This window comes from Annulohypoxylon maeteangense, assembly GCF_022496945.1.
Source record: "Annulohypoxylon maeteangense strain CBS 123835 unplaced genomic scaffold GGS22scaffold_2, whole genome shotgun sequence".
Taxonomy (NCBI): Eukaryota; Fungi; Ascomycota; class Sordariomycetes; order Xylariales; family Hypoxylaceae; genus Annulohypoxylon; species Annulohypoxylon maeteangense.
This window is the reverse complement of record NW_025953249.1, coordinates 1,078,032-1,099,688: the sequence shown is the minus strand read 5'-3', so window position 1 is coordinate 1,099,688 and position 21,657 is coordinate 1,078,032. Positions and strand designations below refer to the sequence as shown.

General features: G+C 47.2%; 6 protein-coding genes across 6 annotated transcripts; 3 read left to right on the top strand and 3 right to left on the bottom strand.

Annotated features, from left to right (window-relative positions):
• Positions 1 to 210: 210 nt before the first annotated feature.
• Positions 211 to 1,942, bottom strand: GGS22DRAFT_152601 (Clavaminate synthase-like protein). Its single transcript, XM_047959710.1, has one exon. It carries the CDS (start codon positions 1,811 to 1,813, stop codon positions 248 to 250), a length of 1,566 nt encoding a protein of 521 aa, XP_047822713.1. The 5' UTR covers positions 1,814 to 1,942; the 3' UTR covers positions 211 to 247.
• A 520-nt stretch (positions 1,943 to 2,462) lies between these two features.
• Positions 2,463 to 5,437, top strand: GGS22DRAFT_64179 (CDC45-like protein). The gene is made up of 3 exons (XM_047967642.1): positions 2,463 to 3,335; positions 3,386 to 4,440; positions 4,492 to 5,437. The coding sequence occupies exons 1-3, from the start codon at positions 2,571 to 2,573 to the stop codon at positions 5,216 to 5,218; spliced, it is 2,547 nt and encodes an 848-aa protein (XP_047822712.1). The 5' UTR covers positions 2,463 to 2,570; the 3' UTR covers positions 5,219 to 5,437.
• A 2,057-nt stretch (positions 5,438 to 7,494) lies between these two features.
• GGS22DRAFT_64148 (uncharacterized protein) lies at positions 7,495 to 9,317 on the top strand. The gene is made up of 5 exons (XM_047967641.1): positions 7,495 to 7,826; positions 7,997 to 8,082; positions 8,165 to 8,460; positions 8,540 to 8,958; positions 9,021 to 9,317. Exons 1-4 carry the CDS (start codon positions 7,816 to 7,818, stop codon positions 8,717 to 8,719), a joined length of 573 nt encoding a protein of 190 aa, XP_047822711.1. The 5' UTR covers positions 7,495 to 7,815; the 3' UTR covers positions 8,720 to 8,958; positions 9,021 to 9,317.
• A 1,184-nt stretch (positions 9,318 to 10,501) lies between these two features.
• GGS22DRAFT_152593 (acetyl-CoA synthetase-like protein) lies at positions 10,502 to 13,389 on the bottom strand. Its single transcript, XM_047959709.1, has 3 exons — positions 12,176 to 13,389; positions 10,985 to 12,120; positions 10,502 to 10,928 (listed from the first exon to the last, which is right to left on the bottom strand). Exons 1-3 carry the CDS (start codon positions 13,056 to 13,058, stop codon positions 10,836 to 10,838), a joined length of 2,112 nt encoding a protein of 703 aa, XP_047822710.1. The 5' UTR covers positions 13,059 to 13,389; the 3' UTR covers positions 10,502 to 10,835.
• GGS22DRAFT_184451 (uncharacterized protein) lies at positions 13,140 to 15,251 on the top strand (the record flags this gene model as incomplete). Its single annotated transcript, XM_047964192.1, has 2 exons — positions 13,140 to 13,209; positions 14,404 to 15,251. 2 exons carry the CDS (start codon positions 13,140 to 13,142, stop codon positions 15,249 to 15,251), a joined length of 918 nt encoding a protein of 305 aa, XP_047822709.1.
• A 2,209-nt stretch (positions 15,252 to 17,460) lies between these two features.
• Positions 17,461 to 20,611, bottom strand: GGS22DRAFT_64070 (fungal-specific transcription factor domain-containing protein). The gene is made up of 2 exons (XM_047967639.1): positions 20,146 to 20,611; positions 17,461 to 19,968 (listed from the first exon to the last, which is right to left on the bottom strand). Exons 1-2 carry the CDS (start codon positions 20,243 to 20,245, stop codon positions 17,549 to 17,551), a joined length of 2,520 nt encoding a protein of 839 aa, XP_047822708.1. The 5' UTR covers positions 20,246 to 20,611; the 3' UTR covers positions 17,461 to 17,548.
• Between the last annotated feature and the right edge of the window lie 1,046 nt (positions 20,612 to 21,657).

Below are 21,657 nucleotides of genomic sequence, written 5' to 3'. Positions count from 1 at the left end.
AGATGCCTAATGAAAGGTGCATGTAGATGCATGTATGGTTACAATTATGTGGGTTTTGAGCATCATAAGCATTTCCCCATATATTAGTCAACATGCTTACATGCATAACTCGATGACTAATCGGTTTTAATCGCATTTTTGAGCATATATCTTTAAAACTACTAGCAAAACTTCAAATCATGGCTAGATAAAGTAATATTAATAATCATTCACGTTGTTTGATATCCTAAGAGAGGATAGTAAATTGTCAGTTCCACCAGAAGCTCACACTAAAACTAACACTCAGCCCACGGACATAATGCCACCACCCGATAGGGATATAGAGAGCATCGCCAGGTTCTAGGATACAATCCAAGAACGGAATCTCTTTGAATGCGGCAAGATCCTCATCGGTATGCCCATCTTCGTCATCTTCAAGGACCGTATCCCAACCTTCGACAACTCCGACATCCATCAAACTAGTATTACCCATTTCCACGCCGTTTTCCCTTCCTCGTGCCTGCATACGTTCCGTCTCCAGAGGCGAGTAAAGACGCAGGTATTTACGACCAACGACCTGTGTTAATATGTTATGATACGGGTCATTATGTAGTGGTGTAATAGTACCCGGTGGTCCGAACCAAGCATTGAGAAGGGGTTCATCCAATTCCGGCTGGTCAATACTAGGTTCTGTCGGATGCGAGGGAGGCGCCGTGTAGCAATAGTCGGGTATAAGTATGTCATTTCGTAGAGTAGGAAGTTGAGTAAAAAGTGGGTGTTGGGCTAGATATGCTATTGGCCTCTTTTGCGATGTAGCGAGAGCGGTGTCATCATCCGAATTGCTTTGGGTCTCGGCTAGGGATGAATCGATATACTCACGCAAGAACTCACCAAACGTAATGATTTTCTGACCCCATCCTTCATCCACATAGCTACGTCCAATCTCGACAGGAACGAGCCTCCGACCGTCAAAAGTCTGGGAGAGAAGATATGATGGTTGATTCCACGGGTTCGTAGTTAGGGCTGGCCAGTGGTCGATAGCGCCACGTATTATGAGTGGTTCCGGCCCTAATTTTGAATTCAATGGATTATCCATATATACTTGAAACTTTTCCATAGAGAGAGCATTAACACAGTTGATAGGGTGTTTGATAGGAGGCGTGAATGGTTCAGATGTGGAAAAAACGCCACCAATTTCGGGCTCGTCACTCGAGGAACCTGGCTTCTTTCTTTTTGTGGACCGTCTCAGAGCCGACACGTCTGTGGCGCTGGTAGTTTCTCTCCAGACTATATGAAGCAACTCGAGGGCTTTGTTGACCCATCTCCTACCTCGTTTCTCACCGGCAGCCCCAGCAAGAATTAAGGCGAGGTCAAGGGTTTTCAGAAGCTCGCTCAATTCGCAGGTTGTCTCACAAAATTTCCCCTGTAAATCCTGACTATTCTCTGTGTTTCGGTCATAGATGTAGGGAGACCCGAATACATTGATACAGAATTTCAGTATGCTTGCGTCGGTATAAAGTTGTCGCCAACAAACCGGGAGGTCTCTGAAAAGATAGGCGTAGAATTTAGAGTAGGAAATTGAGATTAGATCGTCTAATCTCTTCAGTATGAGCCTTTGCTTTTCTATGGGGATCTCCGTCGGGTTCGTGTTTGCAGTTTGCAACTCTTGATAGTAAGTACTGATTTGATGAGCCTGTCGAGACAGTAGATCAACTAGAGCATGGCCACAACCTGCTAAACACGCATCCTCGGGCTGATATGTTCCTGATATTACCGCATCACATTCGTTTTGTATTTCAGATACTGCCCCAATGCAAAGCTCGAGGAGCTGCATAGTAATAAATGACGGAACTAGGTTCAAAGAATGTTTGTATCTTTCGGGTTTAGAAACGCATACATAGTACTTTACTAAGTTCAAGTAAGCAGATTCGAGGTGAACGATTAATTCGCTGCTGGATGACAGGTAGAATACGGATATGTTTTCTTGACTTTGCCTAATTGCATTTTGTCACAATGAGGCTGGAAGAGAAGGATTACATAACACATGCAGGGGTTATGTGGCTGGACCAAAAAGTGTCAAAGTCAAAAGTGGGTCAGTGAGGATCGTCCCGCACAGTAAAAGTCTATGTACTTTATACGGCCCCGAATTCAAGAACTTTAACACGCTACACGCTTTTGAAAGTACCAAGTCGCGTTTATCCACTTTCAAATCGCGTCCGGTCCACCAAGCCATCAACACTTGATCAAATGTTATACATCACTCACACTAACTTCAATCTTTAATTTTCTTTGCTGTTCCCCAGACGCCACATTTACGTTACTTCATTTGTTAATTGTTTATGGAATATCTCCATTGACGCGATTCAATTCGTGATATTCAACGCAAGTAGACATTTGTTGCCGACTTGTCTCCGTCTCCGACTTGCTGTTAACCCCGTACCTCATTTGCGTTCCTAGATCTTTCTCTTCCTACCTCCCGCCTCCTACAGTCTTGGTGAGATTCGCTGTGTGTTTGTTATACTTAATTGCCTTAACTCGATCCTATGAATCCACGATAGAACTACGACGACGCGTTTAGATACTTCGAAATTATGTATCTACCGCGCGACCTCATATCGAAACTCTATATTCATCTTCAGCATACCCGTCACCAACACTCCCCTACCATTCTAATTCTTGTCGCCCTCGAACCCGATGCCCTCTGCGCTTGTCGCATTTTCACAAGTCTGCTGAAAAGAGACTATATACAACATACCATACACCCCGTTTCCGGGTATGGGGACCTCGAACGAGTAGGCCATGACCTTGTCAGGCCAATGATGGAGTCGAATGGGGGGCCTGGAGGAGTCGTAGTATGTCTTGGTGTAGGAGGTATGGTTGATATGGGCACAATCTTAGGTCTCGAGGTCGAAGGTGAAGAGTCAAGTTTTAGTGGTGTCGAAGTCTGGGTCATCGACTCTCATCGACCCTGGAATCTTGGCAATGTATTCGGCGGCCACCCCTTAGAACCAGCTTCCGAAGCCCGCTCAAGCTACAAAGCACGTTCCCCCGAAGGTGTAAACGCAGGCCGAATCGATCGTTCGTATAAGCCTGGAAAAGGAGGAATTGTAGTATTCGACGATGGTGATATCGAAGAAGGACTAAACGCGGAGCGAGATGCGTATTTGGCGCTGGTTGATATGCCTGATATCGAGGATGATGGCGAGCCTTTTGGGGGCAGCGATTCCGAGAGTGAAGGTGAAGCCGAGGACGAATCACCGCGCTCTGGCCAGAAAAGGAAGTCCTGGTCAGATCAGGATGACGAGAGTAGCGGTGATGATGATGGCCGACCATCACAGAGGAGAAGGAGCAATTCCGTAGGCGCCCTCATACCATGGTTGAGGAGTTTTGCTAACCATATTCTTAGTCTAATGCAATCCCTTCCTCGCCGCAACGCCCTCCCCAGCGAGGGTTACTATCTATACGCGATGCCAGTATTTCTGAGTCTGATCAAAACCCGCCGAGTGGCGCTCAGCCCCCTAAAGGTCCATCAGCCCGTAGCCTACGGAGACGGTTGCTAAGAATGCGAAATGAGAATGAAGGTGTACTTCGGAAATACTATCGAATGGGATCTTCATATTCCGATCCTATCAGCTCGATGATCTATTCCCTAGTATCAGAACTAGGTCGGGAAGACAACGACTTGCTCTGGTTATCGATCGTTGGTGTCGCATCTATGGAACTATATGGCCGTTCTTCGGCTGGTCTTGCAGTCACAGTCCGTGGTTCGGATACTAGGCCCACAAATGGTTGGATGGGTGTCCGCGGGGCTCGGCTACGGCAACTTCTACGAGATGAAGTCAGGCGTCTCAATCCGCCAGACATCAACACATCCTCGAAAGACGATACCGGAGTCATGCCTACCACAGCTAGGAGCGCCGATGATAGAGGTATCAAACTGTCTCCTGAACCAAGATTCTTGCTTATTCGGCATTGGAGTCTCTACGACAGTATGCTACATTCACCATACCTATTCTCCAGGTTACGCACATGGAGTGAAAGTGGTATCAAACGTTTACACAAGTTGCTCGCCAAGATGGGTATAAGTCTCGTTGAATGCAGGCAGAGCTACGCACATATGAATATGGATGTAAAGAAAAGGTTGCGGGAGAAGCTTCTACGTTATGCGTCTCTGTATAACCTTGATGATATGGTGCCGTCAGTTGAAACCGATGGAAACGACCGAGCCGGTGCGAAGGATGGGTGGGGCTTTGTCCGGAGCTGGGGTTATCTAGCAACTCTCAGCGCCCAAGATGTAGCGGTAATCATCGGTGCCATGTTAGAGGTAGGCAAGCGCGATGCCATAACCAACGGTAACGACTTTCAAGCAAGCCAAATAGGAGATTTGGAAGACGATGGCGGAGCCGCCGAAACTCAAGAATGGGTCACTCGGTTCTGGGACGCATACGATGCCGTTGAAAAGTAAGTTGTATCAGCTTAACAAAGTGACGACAGCATGCTAATGTTATACAGTCCTACTGCTCTTAAAGATGCTCTATTTACGGCAAAACACCTCCATCGTGCCATTTTCCGAACAGGAACTTCACTCCTCCACAAAAAACAAATCAAGCATTTGCATGCTTTCCGTCTTTGTGTTATTAAAGACGGACCAGATGTTCCTTTATTCAATCACCCTGCAGCGCTGACTAAGCTTGCTCTTTGGGTTGGTGAGGCTCTCGCCGAGAAGGACAAAGATGAGCTTGGTAAACTGGCCCACGGAGGACGCGGTACGCCGCTTGTTGCGGCAAGCTTAAACGAGAGGAGAGGTGTCTATGTGGTAGTCGGCACCGGTGGCGGCGGCGGCCCTGACACAGCCTTTCTAGATAAGGAAGCGGCAAAAGTTAAACAGGCTGCCAAGGAGGCAAAAGCCAAGGAGCGCGAACAGAAGCGGAAAAACAAAGAAAAAGTTAAAGAACAGAAGCGTGCAGCTAAGGCTGCGGCAGGTGATGAAGACGATGAAGAGACTGAATCCGAAGAAAGCGACGCTTCAGATTCGGATTCAGATTCGGAAGATGAGACCGAGGAGCATAGAGATCACGGATATGGTCTAAATAAATTCGGCAATGCTTTCCAAGACGTCGTTAACGAGACCAATGCACGCATACGGATTGACAGCTTCGAACACTGCGTTGTCGAGGTACGGAAAGACGATCTAGGCGGGTTCCTTGAGAGCTTAAGCCAGAAGACGGTCGTTGGTTAATATCATCTCATCCATTCGGATACTTTTGCTAGCCAACCAGCTACGAAATTTCCTTTTGGGCATTTTAAAGATACCTCACGAGAAGTGGCATGGGATTTGCGACAATTGCTAGAACTTACATGATGCATGAATGGCTATGGGCAGGCAATAGGATGGTGTTGGGTCTGAACGTTGTAAATACTCTACTTTGCAGAGTTGATATCATCTCTGTTGGGAATAAAGATATGGATGTGTATGGATGCATTACCTAGAACTTCGTAGGTACCTGATTAATTAGACCTTAGTGTCTGTGGACACCTGTGTACGCCCCCTACCATATTTAGTAGACGTTATGCATGCGGTCATCATTAACAATATCCTCAACCACAACATCAATGTAACTTATCTTAAATGCACCAATATGAGTTCGCCAAGAAGAAATTTAACTTCCTAGAGAGATGACCACTGCTTCACCGAAACTGATATCTCTCCTTATGTATGTGAACCATGGACCATCTGTATGGGTAAGGGGGAAGCTAATACGAACGCTATTGGTTGATCTCGGGACGACATCCGCTCTTTATTCCGAATGTAGACGGCGTGTTCAACTGGCCACCGACGTCCAAATCGGTGAAGTCATTATTTAGACCCGTTGGATGTTGGTCCCCTCGGATCGATAAGGAGAAGCTCTAAACCCCGGGTTCCGTCTGTGAACCCTGCTAGAGCTTCACGGAATAGGCGGGATAGCCCGTAACCTTGCATATCAGGGTTAGCATCGTTCGAAGATGACACTTACCAATGTCTTTGCTAATATCATTTCTAGTTTATAATCAAGGATCGGTGTTAACAGCCGATGCTCCTAACGAATAGCACATCGGATAGGCTATTTCTTGTGAAACATTAGCTTTCACTTGTTCCATGACGAATCTGTAGTAGTAATGTAGGTAGAGGTTTTCTGCATGAAACATGAAACTAATACTTTAGGTATGTAAACCGGACAGCAGCTTCACGAAACTAAGCGTAGGGGGAATGATGTGTATTTACTTAGTTCTCGGTTCTTATTATGTATTACGTAGTTGATAGTGAGAGTAATCCAATTGGAGAGATGAAGGAACAGAGCTGAAGTAGGGTTGGGATTAATCTAAATAGTCTAGCCCAATTACGTCAGTCACACACGCGTTGCATAGAGAGGGAGGTATGTACACATGTAGTTGGTAGTCGGCAAAAAGAGCAGGCGCTATTATGAGTTATCCTGGATTGTGGCAGCTTCCCCATTGATAATGATCTAAAGTGGTGCATACCCCGCCAGGGACCTCGCTCGATCCGAGAGTTTTAGGTACATGCCAGGTGCCTAGTATAATTAACTAAGCCAAACTCAATCTATTCGATGTACCATGGTATTTCGGTATGTTCGCCATTTCTTCAGGTTCTAATTTGACTAAATCCAGTTCTTGATTCTTCCAAAAGTCTTGAGGCCTTCTCTACGAGAAAATGAGAATGACGCTTGCGCTCACTTAAACCTCTATTGTCTTCATTTGATAATCTACCTAGCCTATACCGTCTGTCTTTGAGAAGCCGAAAAAAGCATTTTACTATTTGTTGCATCACACAGGGGGTATATACATACAAAACACTGGGCATACAACTGACAATCTCAGGGTCATAACAAGGGTAGATAACCTCAACCTGCATTACATCGTCGCAATTGTTCCTAAGTGATCAGCACCATCTCTCTCTTGGACCCTAGAGATCATGTAAGTGATCAAGAAGAGGCCCACCCCTTTTTTTTCATTCCAATCTACATACATCAGTACCAGGCCACAAGCACCACCACCATAAGCACCGACCTACACAGATACACAGATACAGCCGCCTCCATACCCACTATCCACTACTGCGCAGGTAGTCCCTCTTTGCATGTGTAGATTGCACTGATTGCACCGATTGCACTGATTACAGAATTTATTCAATTGCGACCCATTATCCATCATCCGTCATCCGTCCCCTACTAGGTAGCTAATGAATGCACATTCTACAGTCTAATCCCTATTCCGAGGCCGCCTTATTGTGACCTAGTCCAGCCAGCCCAGCCTCGATCCACGGCCGAATCAGCCAAGTCGGGTAGCCTACCATATCGCTCCTAGAGTTCTTACGAAGCATCATTGAGGCTTGTACTGGTCTTCTGCCTACATACCATACCTACCAGGTATCCAGCCGCCGCATCCATTCCAAGAAAATCAAATAACACACAAACTTTCTCGTTTCCGTGTATCTTTTTTTTCTTCTGAATTGTTTCCGTTCCTGTTTCTGTTTTTATTTCAAAAGGCAAACGTTGCCTATATTCCAAACCCTTTCATCGACTTGTATATTTCGGCCTTTTCGGTCTTTCTCTGTTATTCCTGCGACACTTAAGACCTCCCTAGTCGGATTTATTGTTATCTTCACCGTTGCGACAACCCCACCTTATTACGATCACTCGGCTTGCAACTTGTCGCATAATCGACAACCCCCCCTTCATTCGACCTCGCGAGTCCCGACACGACACGAACGCCACACTTTCCTGTTACCAAGAAACTGCTTATTGATCCTATCATTGCCACCAGACCAGACAATCAAATATGGGAAAATCGTAAGTCAGCCTCGAATAGTCTTGCATCATATTCTTTGTCGCGCGAAGATCCCGGGAATTCCCTCTCTCTTGTGCAGGAGGCAGGAAACAGGAGATGCCAAGGATGCTCCCGTGGCCATTGTTTTCCTTGTTGAGAACCGAATAGTTCTAATCAATGCGAGTTGATGTAGTCAATCGAAGCTTTCACAGGAGCAACTAGCCGAACTCCAGAAATCCACGCACTTCGACAAGAAGGAATTGCAGCAATGGTACAAGGGTTGGTTGCCTCCGAGCTCTCCCTCACCCTACCATCTCTCGGCTGCGCCCTGCTAGGTCAATGTGTACTCATCATGTGTTAGGCTTCCTAAAGGATTGCCCATCCGGCATGCTCACAAAAGAAGAGTTCCAAAAGATTTACCGGCAATTCTTTCCATTCGGTGACCCGTCCTCGTTTGCAGATTATGTTTTCAATGTCTTCGATTCCGACAAATCCGGCTCAATCGATTTCAAAGAATTCATCTGTGCCCTAAGTGTCACGAGCCGGGGTAAAATGGAGGACAAACTCGACTGGGCATTTCAATTATATGACATCGACGGTGATGGCAAGATAAGCTATGACGAGATGTTGAAAATCGTGGAAGCGATCTACAAGATGGTGCGGACATACCATTTTTGATTCTGGATTCTAAGAATTGCCAATGGCCAATCCTTGCTAACATCGTGACTTGTATTAGGTCGGTTCGATGGTGAAGCTCCCCGAAGACGAAGATACCCCGGAGAAGCGCGTCAGAAAGATCTTCCGCATGATGGATAAAGATGAAAACGGTAGTCTAGACATGGAAGAATTCAAGGAGGGTAGCAAACGTGACGAGACCATTGTCTCCGCCTTATCCCTATATGACGGGCTAGTGTAATCCCTATTGTCTAATCGGGAGAGAGTGGACAGAAACGAAGTGCTCCAGAGCAAAGAACTTTTAAGGAAAGGGCCGGGCAAGGAGTATGGGCCGAAAACAGAAAGAAAAAATGGCGACGGCGCCGCATTGAGAGTTCCGGGTTCCGGGTTTGGAAGATTATTGCCAATGTGTTATTTTTCCCCTTTCCTCTATCTCCTACAACGGGCTTCTATTCACCAATAGAGAGGATAAACGCGGTTGTACGTCGACTCAGGTCCCGGCTTAGCATTCTGGATAGGAGTAGTCTAACGTGATGATCAAGCATCGACTACAATATCGCATCTTTGAAACCGGGACCTGGGCTTAGCTACTTATATGTATTCGCTCTCCCGGTCGCTTCGGTATGTTCCAGGTGGCCGTGAATGAGGCGCAGCAGGTAGCGTCTAGATAGGCGATCTCTATATAAGATTAGACGTCAGTGCCACTTACCATATTAGATAGTGATCATGATGATACCTCGTATCGATCCTTGTGTCTGCTTGAGTCTAGTCTGTTTCAAGAGCGGCTGTGTCTCGACGGTTAAGTCGGCTTCACGCATCTAGACGTCGTCAACTACCGGAGACCCTTGGGCTTCGAAGGCTTAGACCACTTGGCTGCTTTATGGGACAATACTACAGTCGCAATGTACAAGGATAGATCGCCCAAGCCGCTGAATCGACCCAGTAGTCTGGTTCACGTACAAGGAGCACTGCATGCATGATAAAGGAGTTGATATAAATAGGATCCAGACATATTGGAGACTCCCTGGTATTGGTCACGAGATCCGGGGAACATCTTTGATGTGCGTCCTATCAAACCATACTTATACTACCTAACAGGCGCTGGATTGGCTGTGGCTTATGGGTGCAAGAGGTGGGCTATGCTACTTACATGCAAGAGGAGTTGTCTCAGGGGTGGCTATTCATGAGTACCTGCAATATGAAAATGAGACAGGGGCATCTAGAACGATAGGTATACATTTAACGGCTGGTTAATACAAGACCGTAACTGTAATTAAAGTAAGAAACATGTATACTATTACAAGCTCATGTAGAACGTTGAAGGTGCCCCCATCGAAACCCTAACAAGCGATGAGCAAGGCTGTAAAGGTATCTCATCATTCTCACATGTAAATATTCCCCGCGGGCAGATAATAGGAACAGAAGAATCATACATACATATAAGCTACCTAAATACCTCAAGCAATAGCCTATCTCCTCGAGCTGACGATGCAGGTGTTTACCATAAACGGAACGTTATACTCAGCTTCCGGTCCTGCGCAATTGAGTATAGGCAACTATATCTCAAATACCCACTGATTTATCTATAGGAAATAGAGATAAAAAATCCTTATATTAATATACCTACCTTATACCCGGTATATCCACAACTATAGCTATCAAGAACATCAAGAACACTATCACAAAACCCAGAATAACACATGCCAACCACAACCGACGTCCAGCTACCTATAAGTATATGCAGTATCTCTCAATCCACAACGACTAACCCATCTACAGTCTAGGCGGGAAGAACACATGGCACACATCCCACCAAGCCGATTCCAATAGGTCTCTTACCCAGCAACAAACTCGCCTTACCTGAATATAGTAACGACTAGCCTCGGCGGGATCTCCACCGCCTTCACAAGCCTCGGCTGCTCTATATATAAGAGCACCAAAAAGGCACACCACATCCGTAGAACATACGATATAATACTAGGCATACATATACCTAGACACACATTCCGCATATACATACGTACGAAGTAATAACCCGAATTCTCATTTAATCCCAGGACCCGGCTCACGCCTCAGCTAGCTAATAGAAAAAAGGGGCGAGCCTTTACAATCTTAACCTCTCTAGAGATGTATAAACGTACATACGTAAAGACGCGCTCAGGCAATAAATTCATCGCATTAAAGGACCCCGACCCGTGAGAAAGAAAAGAAGAAAGCGGAAACGCAACGCAACGTTATCCCGTCTCGCCCCGTTCGCTCTCAGTTGCAGTCTTGCCCTGCACCACGCCGTGTCGGTCTACCCTCATGTTTCGAAACCCCTCTACAAAGTTACCCTAGGTATTACGGTTCTGTAACGTCTAGCTCGAGGAGCTGTAAGCCGCCTTCACCTCCTTCTCGTACTTGTTGAGAATTCCCTTTCGGTTAAGCTTCTGAGCGGCGGTCACGAGATTCTAAGAGTATAGGTCAGCTAAAATCATAACTTGGAAAAAGAGGAGAAAAAACTTACGTTGTATGGCGTCCACTCCTCGTCCGACAGGGCAACACCCTCGATGATTTCGATGCCGGACAGGCCACCAGCTCGTCCCGCGTTTTGCAACTCCCGTAATACAATACCGTTAAGCTTCTTATTGTGGACGAGCTCTTCGATGCTTCCTCCCTGTATCCCGTTATCCGCAGCGAGCTGTTTCAGCGCCGGTTCCGCGGGTACGATAATCGCGATAGGCTTAGCCTTTGACTGGTCTGCGTATACGCAGATGTTGGCCACGACATGGGCTGATCGGTAAATGGCCTCGAGCTTCTCTAATGCGATGTACTCGCCGTTCAGAGTCTTGACCAGGTTCTTCTTTCGGTCAATGATCTTCAAGTGGCCGTTAGAGGCCCATTCGCCAATATCTCCTGTCTTGAACCAGCCACCGGGTGCTATGTTCTCCTGGGTCTCTTTTTCGTTCTGGTAGTATTCCTCGAGGACACTTTCGCCACGAATCCAGATCTCTCCTTGCGGGTTTGGCTTGTTGGTCGCATAGTAACCCGCATCTGGGAAGTCGACGAGTTTGACCTCAATACATGCAGGCATCGCACCGATTGTCTCAGATGACCATTCAAGGGGGTTCATGAGGGAACCCATGGCGTTTGTTTCTGTGAGGCCGTAACCGATAATCATCGGAGCGATGGCCATGGAAATAAATCGTTGCGTGTCCTTCGCGACGGGGCCACCACCATTCAGGCAGAGCTTAAGCCGACCACCGGTAGCTTCCTTAATCTTCCTGAATACAACTGAATCAAGTACGCTAGTTCCTGGCAGACCGGTCGCCAATAGCCTAGCTTTCAATGCCAACGAACCCCAGAACAGGTTCTGCGCAATTGCCCCTTGGGAAGCAACCTTAGAAGTGATTCCCTTCTTGACCGACTCCCAAACTGCGGGTACACCGACAAGAATAGAGGGCTTGAACTCGCGAATATCGCCAGCGCAGTTGCGGACCGAGGTATCAGACAAGGTTTTCGGGTTTCCGTAACCCATAGTCGATCCCCAGTAAAGAGCTGCATTCTCGAAGACAAGCTCAAGAATGTGGGCCAAGGGAAGATATGTCAATAGGCCATCACCCGGACCAACGAATGGCTGGACAACAACACTGACACCAGCAACTATTCACCAAATCAGCTTTGCATATACTCATTTACGGGGGTGATATGTACTTACCAGCAGCGATGAGGTTCTTGTGTTTTAAGGGCACACCCTTAGGCGTACCGGTGGATCCTGATGTATACATGATACAGCAAAGATCTTCGGGGGTAGGAGGTACAGGATCGACGGGATCATCCCTACCGAGCCTCTCCAACTCCTTGAAGCTCTTGACAGTGATGTGGGGGTAGTTGCTCTTCAAGTTGTTCATATGCTCGGGTCTAACCTGGTGTTGGTTATTCCAGATGACATAGCGCACTTCGGTAGCATCCTTGAGGACATTGCCGAGGGTAGGTAACAGGTGGGGGTCTAGGAAGATCGCCTTGGCACCGGTTGCAACCATAGAATGTCGCAAACCTTCCTCGCCAAGTGTATCGTAGGCGGTTACAATAGGCATCGATTGGGAAGCGGCGGCATGCGATGTAGCAAGCCAGTTGGCGCTCGTGGCGGCGAAGATGTGAACTCTGTCTCCCTTGTTCATACCGAGTCTCCTGAGACCAGAACCAAGGTTCATGACCAACTTCTCGAAGTCATTGTACGTGAGGTATTCGTAGGGACCTAGTTCGAAGAAGGTCCAGGCCTTGTCCATCTCCTGTTCGGCGCCATCCACTATCCTCTTCACCTTCTTAGTCTCTTGGTGGGTGCGTACAAGGCGTCGCGAGCCCATGGCCTTTGCGTTGCCATATTTAGCTACGCTCACACGTAGAAGTTCATAGATGGTATTGATATCATCGGATGGTTTCGTGATGAGTCCGTCTGCTGTTAGAGGATGCCGGCGAGGCTTCGTCTCTCCATCGATGGCTTCGGCACCGGGCGACTCGATAGAATACGGAGGTCTCGCAGAAGCCTTAGGTTGAAGGGGTAAATTTCTCAACTTAGATTCACGCCACTCGTTCGCCATTTTCGCTTGTTTTTATTGTGTGATTTTGAGGTTTAGGGGGTTGAATGTTTGTTGGGGAGCTTGTAAGACCGTGATGCAAGTATGCAGATGAGCGGCGATGCCAAGTTATGGCTTAGTCTTGGTGTTTATGTAACAAGAAGTGGCGGGACAGGTGGGATGAGACACAGATGACGACTTTCTGATATAGATATAAGGAAGGAGTTAATAAAATTTGATAGGCCGTTACTACCTAGGCGCTAGGTTGGAGTGTAATAATATTAATATGAAGAGGAATTGAGGAAGGTCTGCTGGGCTTGGAGTTCTATTTGGTAGTTTCCTTGGTGGATTCTTGGTTCCTGTAAGCTCGAAGATGCCAAGCGGTTTTTTTGGGGCATTCCAATGGGGACTTAACCCACAGGCAGCTGCACAGTTACTCTCACCTACCAAGCTTGTCCCATGACGACACTAGTCTGCCTCCACTCCCAATCAACCTTGCCAAATTGAGTTGACCTGCGTGCCGAGACTTGATCCACAGGGACGGCACTAGAGTAACTGCGTTACAATCCGTCGAAACCTTCAACAACTTCAATTAGGTATATCAAGCTTCTAATTCGTTATGATCATTTCCAATTCTTCTTCTTTACTTTTTTTATCTAATGTGTATCATATCGTATCTACATCTACATAGATTCATACACAGACATGTGCCTCATTTGTTAGTCCTATGCCCGTCTTGTTGTTTCGTCACTCGCTAAAGAAGACTAGTGAACTGATCGCCTTTTTTCGGCTTTCCACCTCAACAATTGGCCGTTAGACAACAACGTTGCAGTTACAAATTCTACCTAGCATCTACCACAATACTACAGCTACCAACCAGCGCATCTTGTATATCATCGGAGTTCGGATCAGGTTGCATTACGATAGAGAACGAACAATCCTCTTAGTAGGTCCAGGCCAATTTAGCCAAGACATTGAAAACCACACCTCCCATACTTATTACTTACATAATACCATAGTACCTAGCTAACAAGTACTTTGTAAGCCGCAACTTGTATGTAAGATCTTCAAGTAGCTGGACACGTAAGATCTGCAAGCGGCACATTGATTGCCTACATATATAACCTGCAGCATCCTCAGCGCAGCGGCGACCCACCACGAATCAAAAAGCATTTCCACTCACATGTGGCCGTAGCACTTGCGCGTCAGGGACTCAGGGGCGTTACGGCAGCGCAGCTAAATCACTATGGCTTTGGAGTGCTTATTTGATCGGCTGGGGCTAGAGATATTGGATCCAGAAGAAGGCAAGATTGGAATCGGCTACTCGCTATCTTAAATGCCGACCTCATCAACTAACACGGCATTTCAGAAACATTTCTATTATTCTCTCAGGATATTCCTTCTCAAAATCTTGGATTCGTGGACCCTAAATCAACCACGTTGGACCTCAGCATTGCTGGCAAAGACTACGTAATTCACCAATCCCCAACCATTCTGAACCGTCCAGGAAGCACCACTGGTGCCGTTGTGTGGAAAATCACACCGCTGGTGGCTGATTGGTTGGCTCGTCCCGATAATATTCTTTGGGCATCTGGCATCCTATCATCCAATTCCAATGTCCTGGAACTGGGTTGCGGAATATCCGGCCTCGTCGGATTGGTACTTTCACCATTACTATCAAGATATACCCTAACAGATCAATCGTATGTCGCAAGACTTGTAGAAAAGAACATTGATGAAAATAGACATCTGCAAAACCCTAGCAAACCGAGTACATCCTCCCAGAAACGAAAGGGGAAGTCATCGGTTATTCAATCGAAAGCTGACTTACGCTTCCTGCCTCTCGACTGGGAGCTAGATGAAGTTGCATCGTCACTCACTGGAGACGATAATAAAGCTCAAAGTTTTGACGTTGTCATTGCTTGCGATTGTATCTACAATGATACTCTAATTCAACCTCTGGTGCAAACTTGCGCTGACGTATGCGAGTTGAGATCAGCAGATAAAAACGCCACCGATAAGCCAGCTGTCTGTTTAGTCGCGCAACAACTAAGGGATCCGGAGATATTCGAAGGCTGGATCAAGGAGTTCAGTAGATATTTCCGTGTGTGGCGCGTACCTGATATCGCCTTGAGTGAGGAACTGCGATCTAATCCCGGCCTCGTCGTTCATCTAGGTATATTGCGGGATGCAGCGGAAACACGCAATCAATCGTAACCCGCAACGTAATGCACATTCCTCATTCAACTAAATATTAGAGCCATCCCTTCGTATATGCGTGCCTCGTTCGACTTTCTTCGAAATCCAAATGAAGACTAAGCCAACGCCTATCTAAACCGAAGGATTCTCCCGTACCAACCAGGTACCGGCCCGGAATATTCCTTCGTTATTTACTGCACACCTCCGTAATTTGCTAAACGCAGCGTTGAAATGTCACCGTACAGCAATTAAGAATGTGGTCTTACATAGAGGCTTAAAATGACTAAATGTCTAAGACCAACAGGAACATGAACTCTCACGATGACGTCCCCTCATCTAGGGGTAAACAAACATACACCAAGCTTGTCAATCCATAATTCTAGGTGCTCGAAATGTAATAGAGCATCTGATTTTCCTCTTGCCCGCCCAAATCGGAGGTAGAGGGAATGAGGATATCGGTTAGCCCGTGGTGTCTTAATAATCGCCTGAGTGAACTGTACCTAGCATCACTCATCCATATTATCAGTAAGAACCCTTCATCGGTGGACCATCCCTCACTACCTTCACTCTGAACGTCGAAGCGACCCTATCCAAATAATACAATATCACCTTATATACAGGTCCAATATATCTAAGGTATCATATGAATAAACCAGTAAACCAGCGGCGTCGGAGCGAGACTGGCCGAAACCCAAGAAGATCGGCCCGCACGGGCGGTAGCGCGATGTAGATCCCGAGAGGACGGCGAATTCATACCGCTTAGAATGCGAGACTCGGGACGTATAAAGTGATTGGGACTGCCCTAATCGTGGATCCGCCACTATAATACTTTGATCACTTGATTTTGACTACACCTCACAGGAACTAATACTTATAACATCGACATCTATCAATATACGGATATATATGGTTACCAAAAAAACAGGAGTGTTGCTATTCGGCAAACTACCGGCATAGAGTCACATTTCGACTGCCGGCGCGGCGATCCTCGAACTTGCATACCCGAAGACTAATGCCAACTGTTTTTCTCATATAGGTATATGAAACCCCCAATGCCATAAGGACATGTGAGCATGGTATTCACAGCTTACTACACGCTTTTACGTGAATCGAGATTCAATGGGATGTGTTATGCTTCAACAACGTTTCCCAACGTGGGCTATTGACGATCCCTGGGAAAACTTTGACCTTGGGCTGAAGCCATAATTCGGCAATTGGTAGTTATCATGCTCTATTCAATATTATTGGAAGAGTTGATATATCATTTTTGCCCCTACAACACTGTCCTCTTACCTAATACGTCAGTCAACCTCGGAATCCATATAGCAGAGCTAAGCAAGCCACATTCCTACCATACATCTATTATGTCATGACAGGCCAGGTGTACAAACCTCCCGACAACTCCAAAAGTCAATAGTGCTTCAGCGCCGAGTTCTATTCCTCGACTTATGTGGGAAGATGGGAAACTCGATACAAAGACTCGGCCCTTCCTTTTTAACTTTCATATCCCCGAGAAGAGAAAACGATCATATATACAGCTCTCATGAGTCACAAGGCCCTAGGTCATACTGTCTCACTTTCCCGTCGACACCAACGAAGCAGGCTACGCGGAATGGAACGCAAATGACGAGTTACCGAAGTGCGAGCGTGAGGCCGGGGGCTCGGCCCGTCCCAACGAGTGTATAGCAGCGCAACCATGGCCACGTTTTCGATGCTGTACAACTTGTCTCACGTTTCCCAGAGAGTCGGTAATACAGCGTCTTGGCAGTTTGTTTGTCTCTTCGAACTCGGGGAACCTTCCCACTCACACAGCACCTCGCTAACACAAACCATAGACAAAACAACCCACATGCAATCACCAGGTACCTACCCAGCTCGCGAAGGCTAGAATTTACATCATCGATTGAGTATCGGTAGGTATATATCTGACATTCACAAACACTGCCAACGTCCGTCGTCGCAATGCGTAACTACTTACTTTCCTGGATATCTGGAAGCCAAAAACAACAACAACAACAACAACAGCAGGAGACGGTGGAAAAAACACTAAAAACCGCCAAAAAAAAACCAACCGACCATTAGGAGTAAAAAAAAAATCCCTTCCGTCCAACCTTCGATGCGTGTGACATTGTACATACATACAAGAACAACGGACGCTAAATGTCGAGCAGCACCGCTAACGCCTAGCTGTGAATCCAATGTCCCTTTTCCCTTCCACGATCCCTCCCCGAGACGCCCCCGGTTCAAAGTTTCCGCGGTGGGTATATCGCTTCCCCGTCTCGCCTCACCTAGCCCCGATCGGCATGGCTCAAAGTTCAGTAATCTACCGGCTGCAGATACTGGTAAGACGTATCTGTCAATACCGGGATATAAGACGAGTCTCCGAAGGGCATTTCGGTCACGTCGATTTGGGAGTCGCCGCACGAGAAATATCCGAGATCTCCTATCGTTCCGATTCGTCGCGGTTCTTCCTTTTGGAAGGTGTCCCAAAAGGCTTGGTCGTGAGCTTTGGCGGCGATGGTAGAGGTAGGATCGGCTATTGCTTCCGATGTAGGATATGCCTGGGTAGGTGTTGGCTGTTGCCGCATATTGTTACTGTGATACCGCCAAGAGTCGGCATATGCCTCGGGCTGGGGAGTTGGATAGCCTGCTCCGCTGCTAAACGGGCGCCCGCCATCCGGCGCTGGCATGATCGGTGTGTGGTTGATTGCGGTAAAAGAACCCGAGGCAGCGGTTTTCGAGCCCTTCTTCGCTATGGACCCATTGAAAACATCTGTTCCTACCGGCACGTGATCTACAGGAATCGTAAATGCTGGATCTGAGGTATCGCCGTGGTCGTGGTCATCAGGTCGGAGAACCCCGAAGTCCTTTAGCTTCTTGGTCATAGGTTTGTATTCTTCGAGCGCACCACCAGTACCGCCTTCGCGGACCCGAGATGTCGTCTCAACCGTCCCTGAATTTTTCGTGGCAAACCGCCAATAATCCTGCTTGATAGTATCGAAATACTTGTCCATTTGCTGTAGGATTGCTCCGTAAGTACCCGCCATTTTGAGCCACATTGACATCTTATGAAGCGTCACGGATGCAAATGCTACAGACCCATGCCTAAATACTTCAGCTACAGATTCGGGTTGTCGAGTGTCTTCGAACTCGTAGTCCAGCATATGCCTCTCTGTGTCCATTGCGGGGAAGTGTTCGGCATAGAGTCCCACAAAACCGGCTGTCCAAATAGCGAAGAGTACCATAGTTGACTGTGGCAACTTATCTTTCCTCTGGCATATCTCGATTAAATCGATAATATCCCGGGCCGCCTTAAATACATGCTCCGCACTGGCTATCCAAAATCCTTCTGGAGGAGAACCGTATTTATCCTCCGGAAAAGTTGGGTTGTCGAGCGGTCCTTCGGGTCGTTCACACCGAATAGGTACGAAGGGTATATATTCCCGATGCAGCATGATCAAGCAGAGAGATCTGAGCATGTGAAGCAGCACGTACGCGCTGGATGCCTGGTGGTTCTCATGCTTGAAGTAGTTGGATCGTGAAAAGGTAAATGTGCCTGGAAGTCCTGCATCAAATTCGGCAAGCTTCACATTCAGCTTGTAGAATGTGCTGTTTTTAGTCCATGGCGGGCAATCTTTTTCCGTCTTGTTAAGACGGCCACCGTCTGAACTAAATCTCGATACTTCTCCCCATAAGTCCACTAACTGAATAAATCGGCTTAGCACACTATCGTCCATGCCGTGGCGCACCTTATCCTCAAGGAAGCCTGTCGATACTTCCATGGCTAAATCGAATTTATCTTCAGAGCACGGAAGCTGGATTTGTATATCCTCGGGTCGTACAATAGACGTTCGTTCCTTGCCGCAAGAGAGCATACGATCCAGAATGAAGCAGCTGAACATCGTTCGCCTCCTGACTTCCTTTTCTAATGCAATTTGAGATTGATGACATGAATCTCTTCTCTGAAGCTCAGTAGCTTTGGCATGAGGGTCTCCCGATTCAGGAACATCACCAAACCCAAGTCTCAAATATTGCGCCATCCTTATAGCAAGGCCAACGTACATCCAAGCTCCAAGCCCTCCCGTCTTAGGTCGCGTTTGACTCCATTCGTATAACCCTAGCATAAGTAACGCTGATACCCTCTCGACAGACGCAACCTTCATCGCGGTTCGGAGTGGGCCTAGGGCCATGGTGAGAACATCGGCATAATATTCGGAAGCGGCAGCAGGGTCAAGCTGCGTCTGAACTGGCCGAGTCCTGGCGTTGCCGGGTTGATTATTGCAGATATGGGCGAGGTACTTAACGAGATCCGGGTGGAAACGTGCAGTAAGGGTTAGAACGCCCAGCAGCACCAAATTGAGCTCCGAACTAGCTTCTGGTTGAGCGTTTTTGAACTTCCGGCCTAATTTCTCCTTCATCGTAGGTAGGTGCAAGAAGGAAAGCTCCGGAGCAAAATGTAACTTATAGAGATCTAGTACTTGCTCCCACAAATCTTCTGTTAAGAAAGGTGCAGACAGCACTTCCTCGGCGTAAACACTCGCTCTCTGGTTATCCACTTTAGATATATCATCTATCTTTTTAAGCTTCTTTCTATCTGAACCTCCATCGCGTTCTTGTCTAACTCCCGTAGGCGGTTCGGATCTCTTCGGGGGAACGGGGTCGGGTAATTTGAAGACGCATTCTTTTCCTGTCTTAATGCAGCTATCGCAAGGGCTAGTGCCACCATTGTTCTCGCCTGTGGTAATTGAATTAGCAAATGGTCACAGAAGCTACTACTTGACCATAACTCTTATAGCCTGATGCTAGACGGTACAAATAAGAGGGATTTCGGAAGACATGTAATCCGAATAGCAAAGTTCCTCTATTATGTGTACCCGAGACAAACGAATAGGTTCTTGGGGAAGTGACGTACACTTTATTTTACTCTTTCGACACCTTGTACAAGCGATGCTTGATCGCATTGGGGGACGCATCTTGGGGGGTTTCTTCCCCTCAAGATTGCCTGCTACCATGGCCTTTGTCTCGTCATCCCCCAGCCCCCGAACGGCAACGGTTCCAAGGGCTTCTATTCGTGTTGCGTCGGTATTCACAGGTTGCCGACTTGGAGGTACCGGTGGAGTCGGAGGTCTAAGGCCACTATCCGGGGGAGAGTAGGTCTTTTCGAGTTTCCTCTGCGGCGTGGCCTGATAGTGTGCTCTATTTGAAGTTGCATCGGCGTCCGACCGATCAGGAGGGGAAAGTATCGACTGGATGCGGATTGGAGTAGAAATTGTGGCGGCTGGGTCCAGGGTAGACCCGGAAGACTTAGAGGAAGTACAAGCGGCCTAGCAGGCCGTTCGAGATGACTCGCAGGGCGGATTATGCCGCGCTATCGAACACGATACTTCGAAAAGGTGACAAAATCGGGCGGGGATGGCTGCGTTCGTATTTTTTATGGGAGTTAATGTCTGGGTAACGAAAAACCTAGGCTTCTGTGCTCCAGAGACAGCTTCTAGATTGCCTTTCTGTGGTGTTGAATGGTTAGACGCGATTCCTGGTAATGTGCTACAGCGTCGAAGAGCTGCGACTAGCCGCTAATGGCGCGACTCGTCGACTACGGCTGTAATTTTGGATATCGTGGCTATGATTTGAGATTCTTTTAAAACTGCCTTAAACTTGGAATGCAATAGTATAATAGAGCAAGCTTCGTCTCTTAGGTCGGATACAACATCTAGCAACACTGGTACTGGTAACAAAATTGGGTTATGTTGTTATGGGCAAGGAATCAATCTAGAGATGGTGCCGATGATACGGATCGACAACATGAGTTTGGAAATAGGTCGAGTAGACTGCGGTGCACTAAAGATTGGAATGTGGAATATCATGGATGGATGAACAAAAAGCCCAAGCGCACAACGCCTCGCGAATATGGGTTTGACATTGGTGGATGAGGATAGTTGGGATGGGTTACAATGAGGTTACAATGAGTACTGGAGGAAGGGAAGAAGCTCTTCGTTGGCGGGTAAAGCCAGTCTAGAAGACCACCTGAGAGGGACCAGGATTAAGTTCCCCGGACGCGGACGGGTCGGGTAGAGACCAATCTACACGAGCTAACAGTGTTGAATGGCGGACGAGGATCGGCTTCTTCGAGTAAACGTCCAATGAATTAGCGGCGTAGTCCTGATCGAAAGCGCCCATCTAGCGCACAGGCCGGCGGTTGCTGGCCCCCGACAGGCTCATATGCACGTCGCAGCGGGGATGGAGGGATCCCTAAAAAATTAAAATAAAAAAAGAGAAAGGTGCAGATTTGACCGTAGATGATTTGATCGTACGGCGAGTTGGTGTCAACGATCCTACGAGAACAAGGCTGCGGCCGCAGGGAGGCGTTATATGTTACGCCATCTACAGCAGCATATAATGCTGCAGAATACCTAATTAAAAGCAA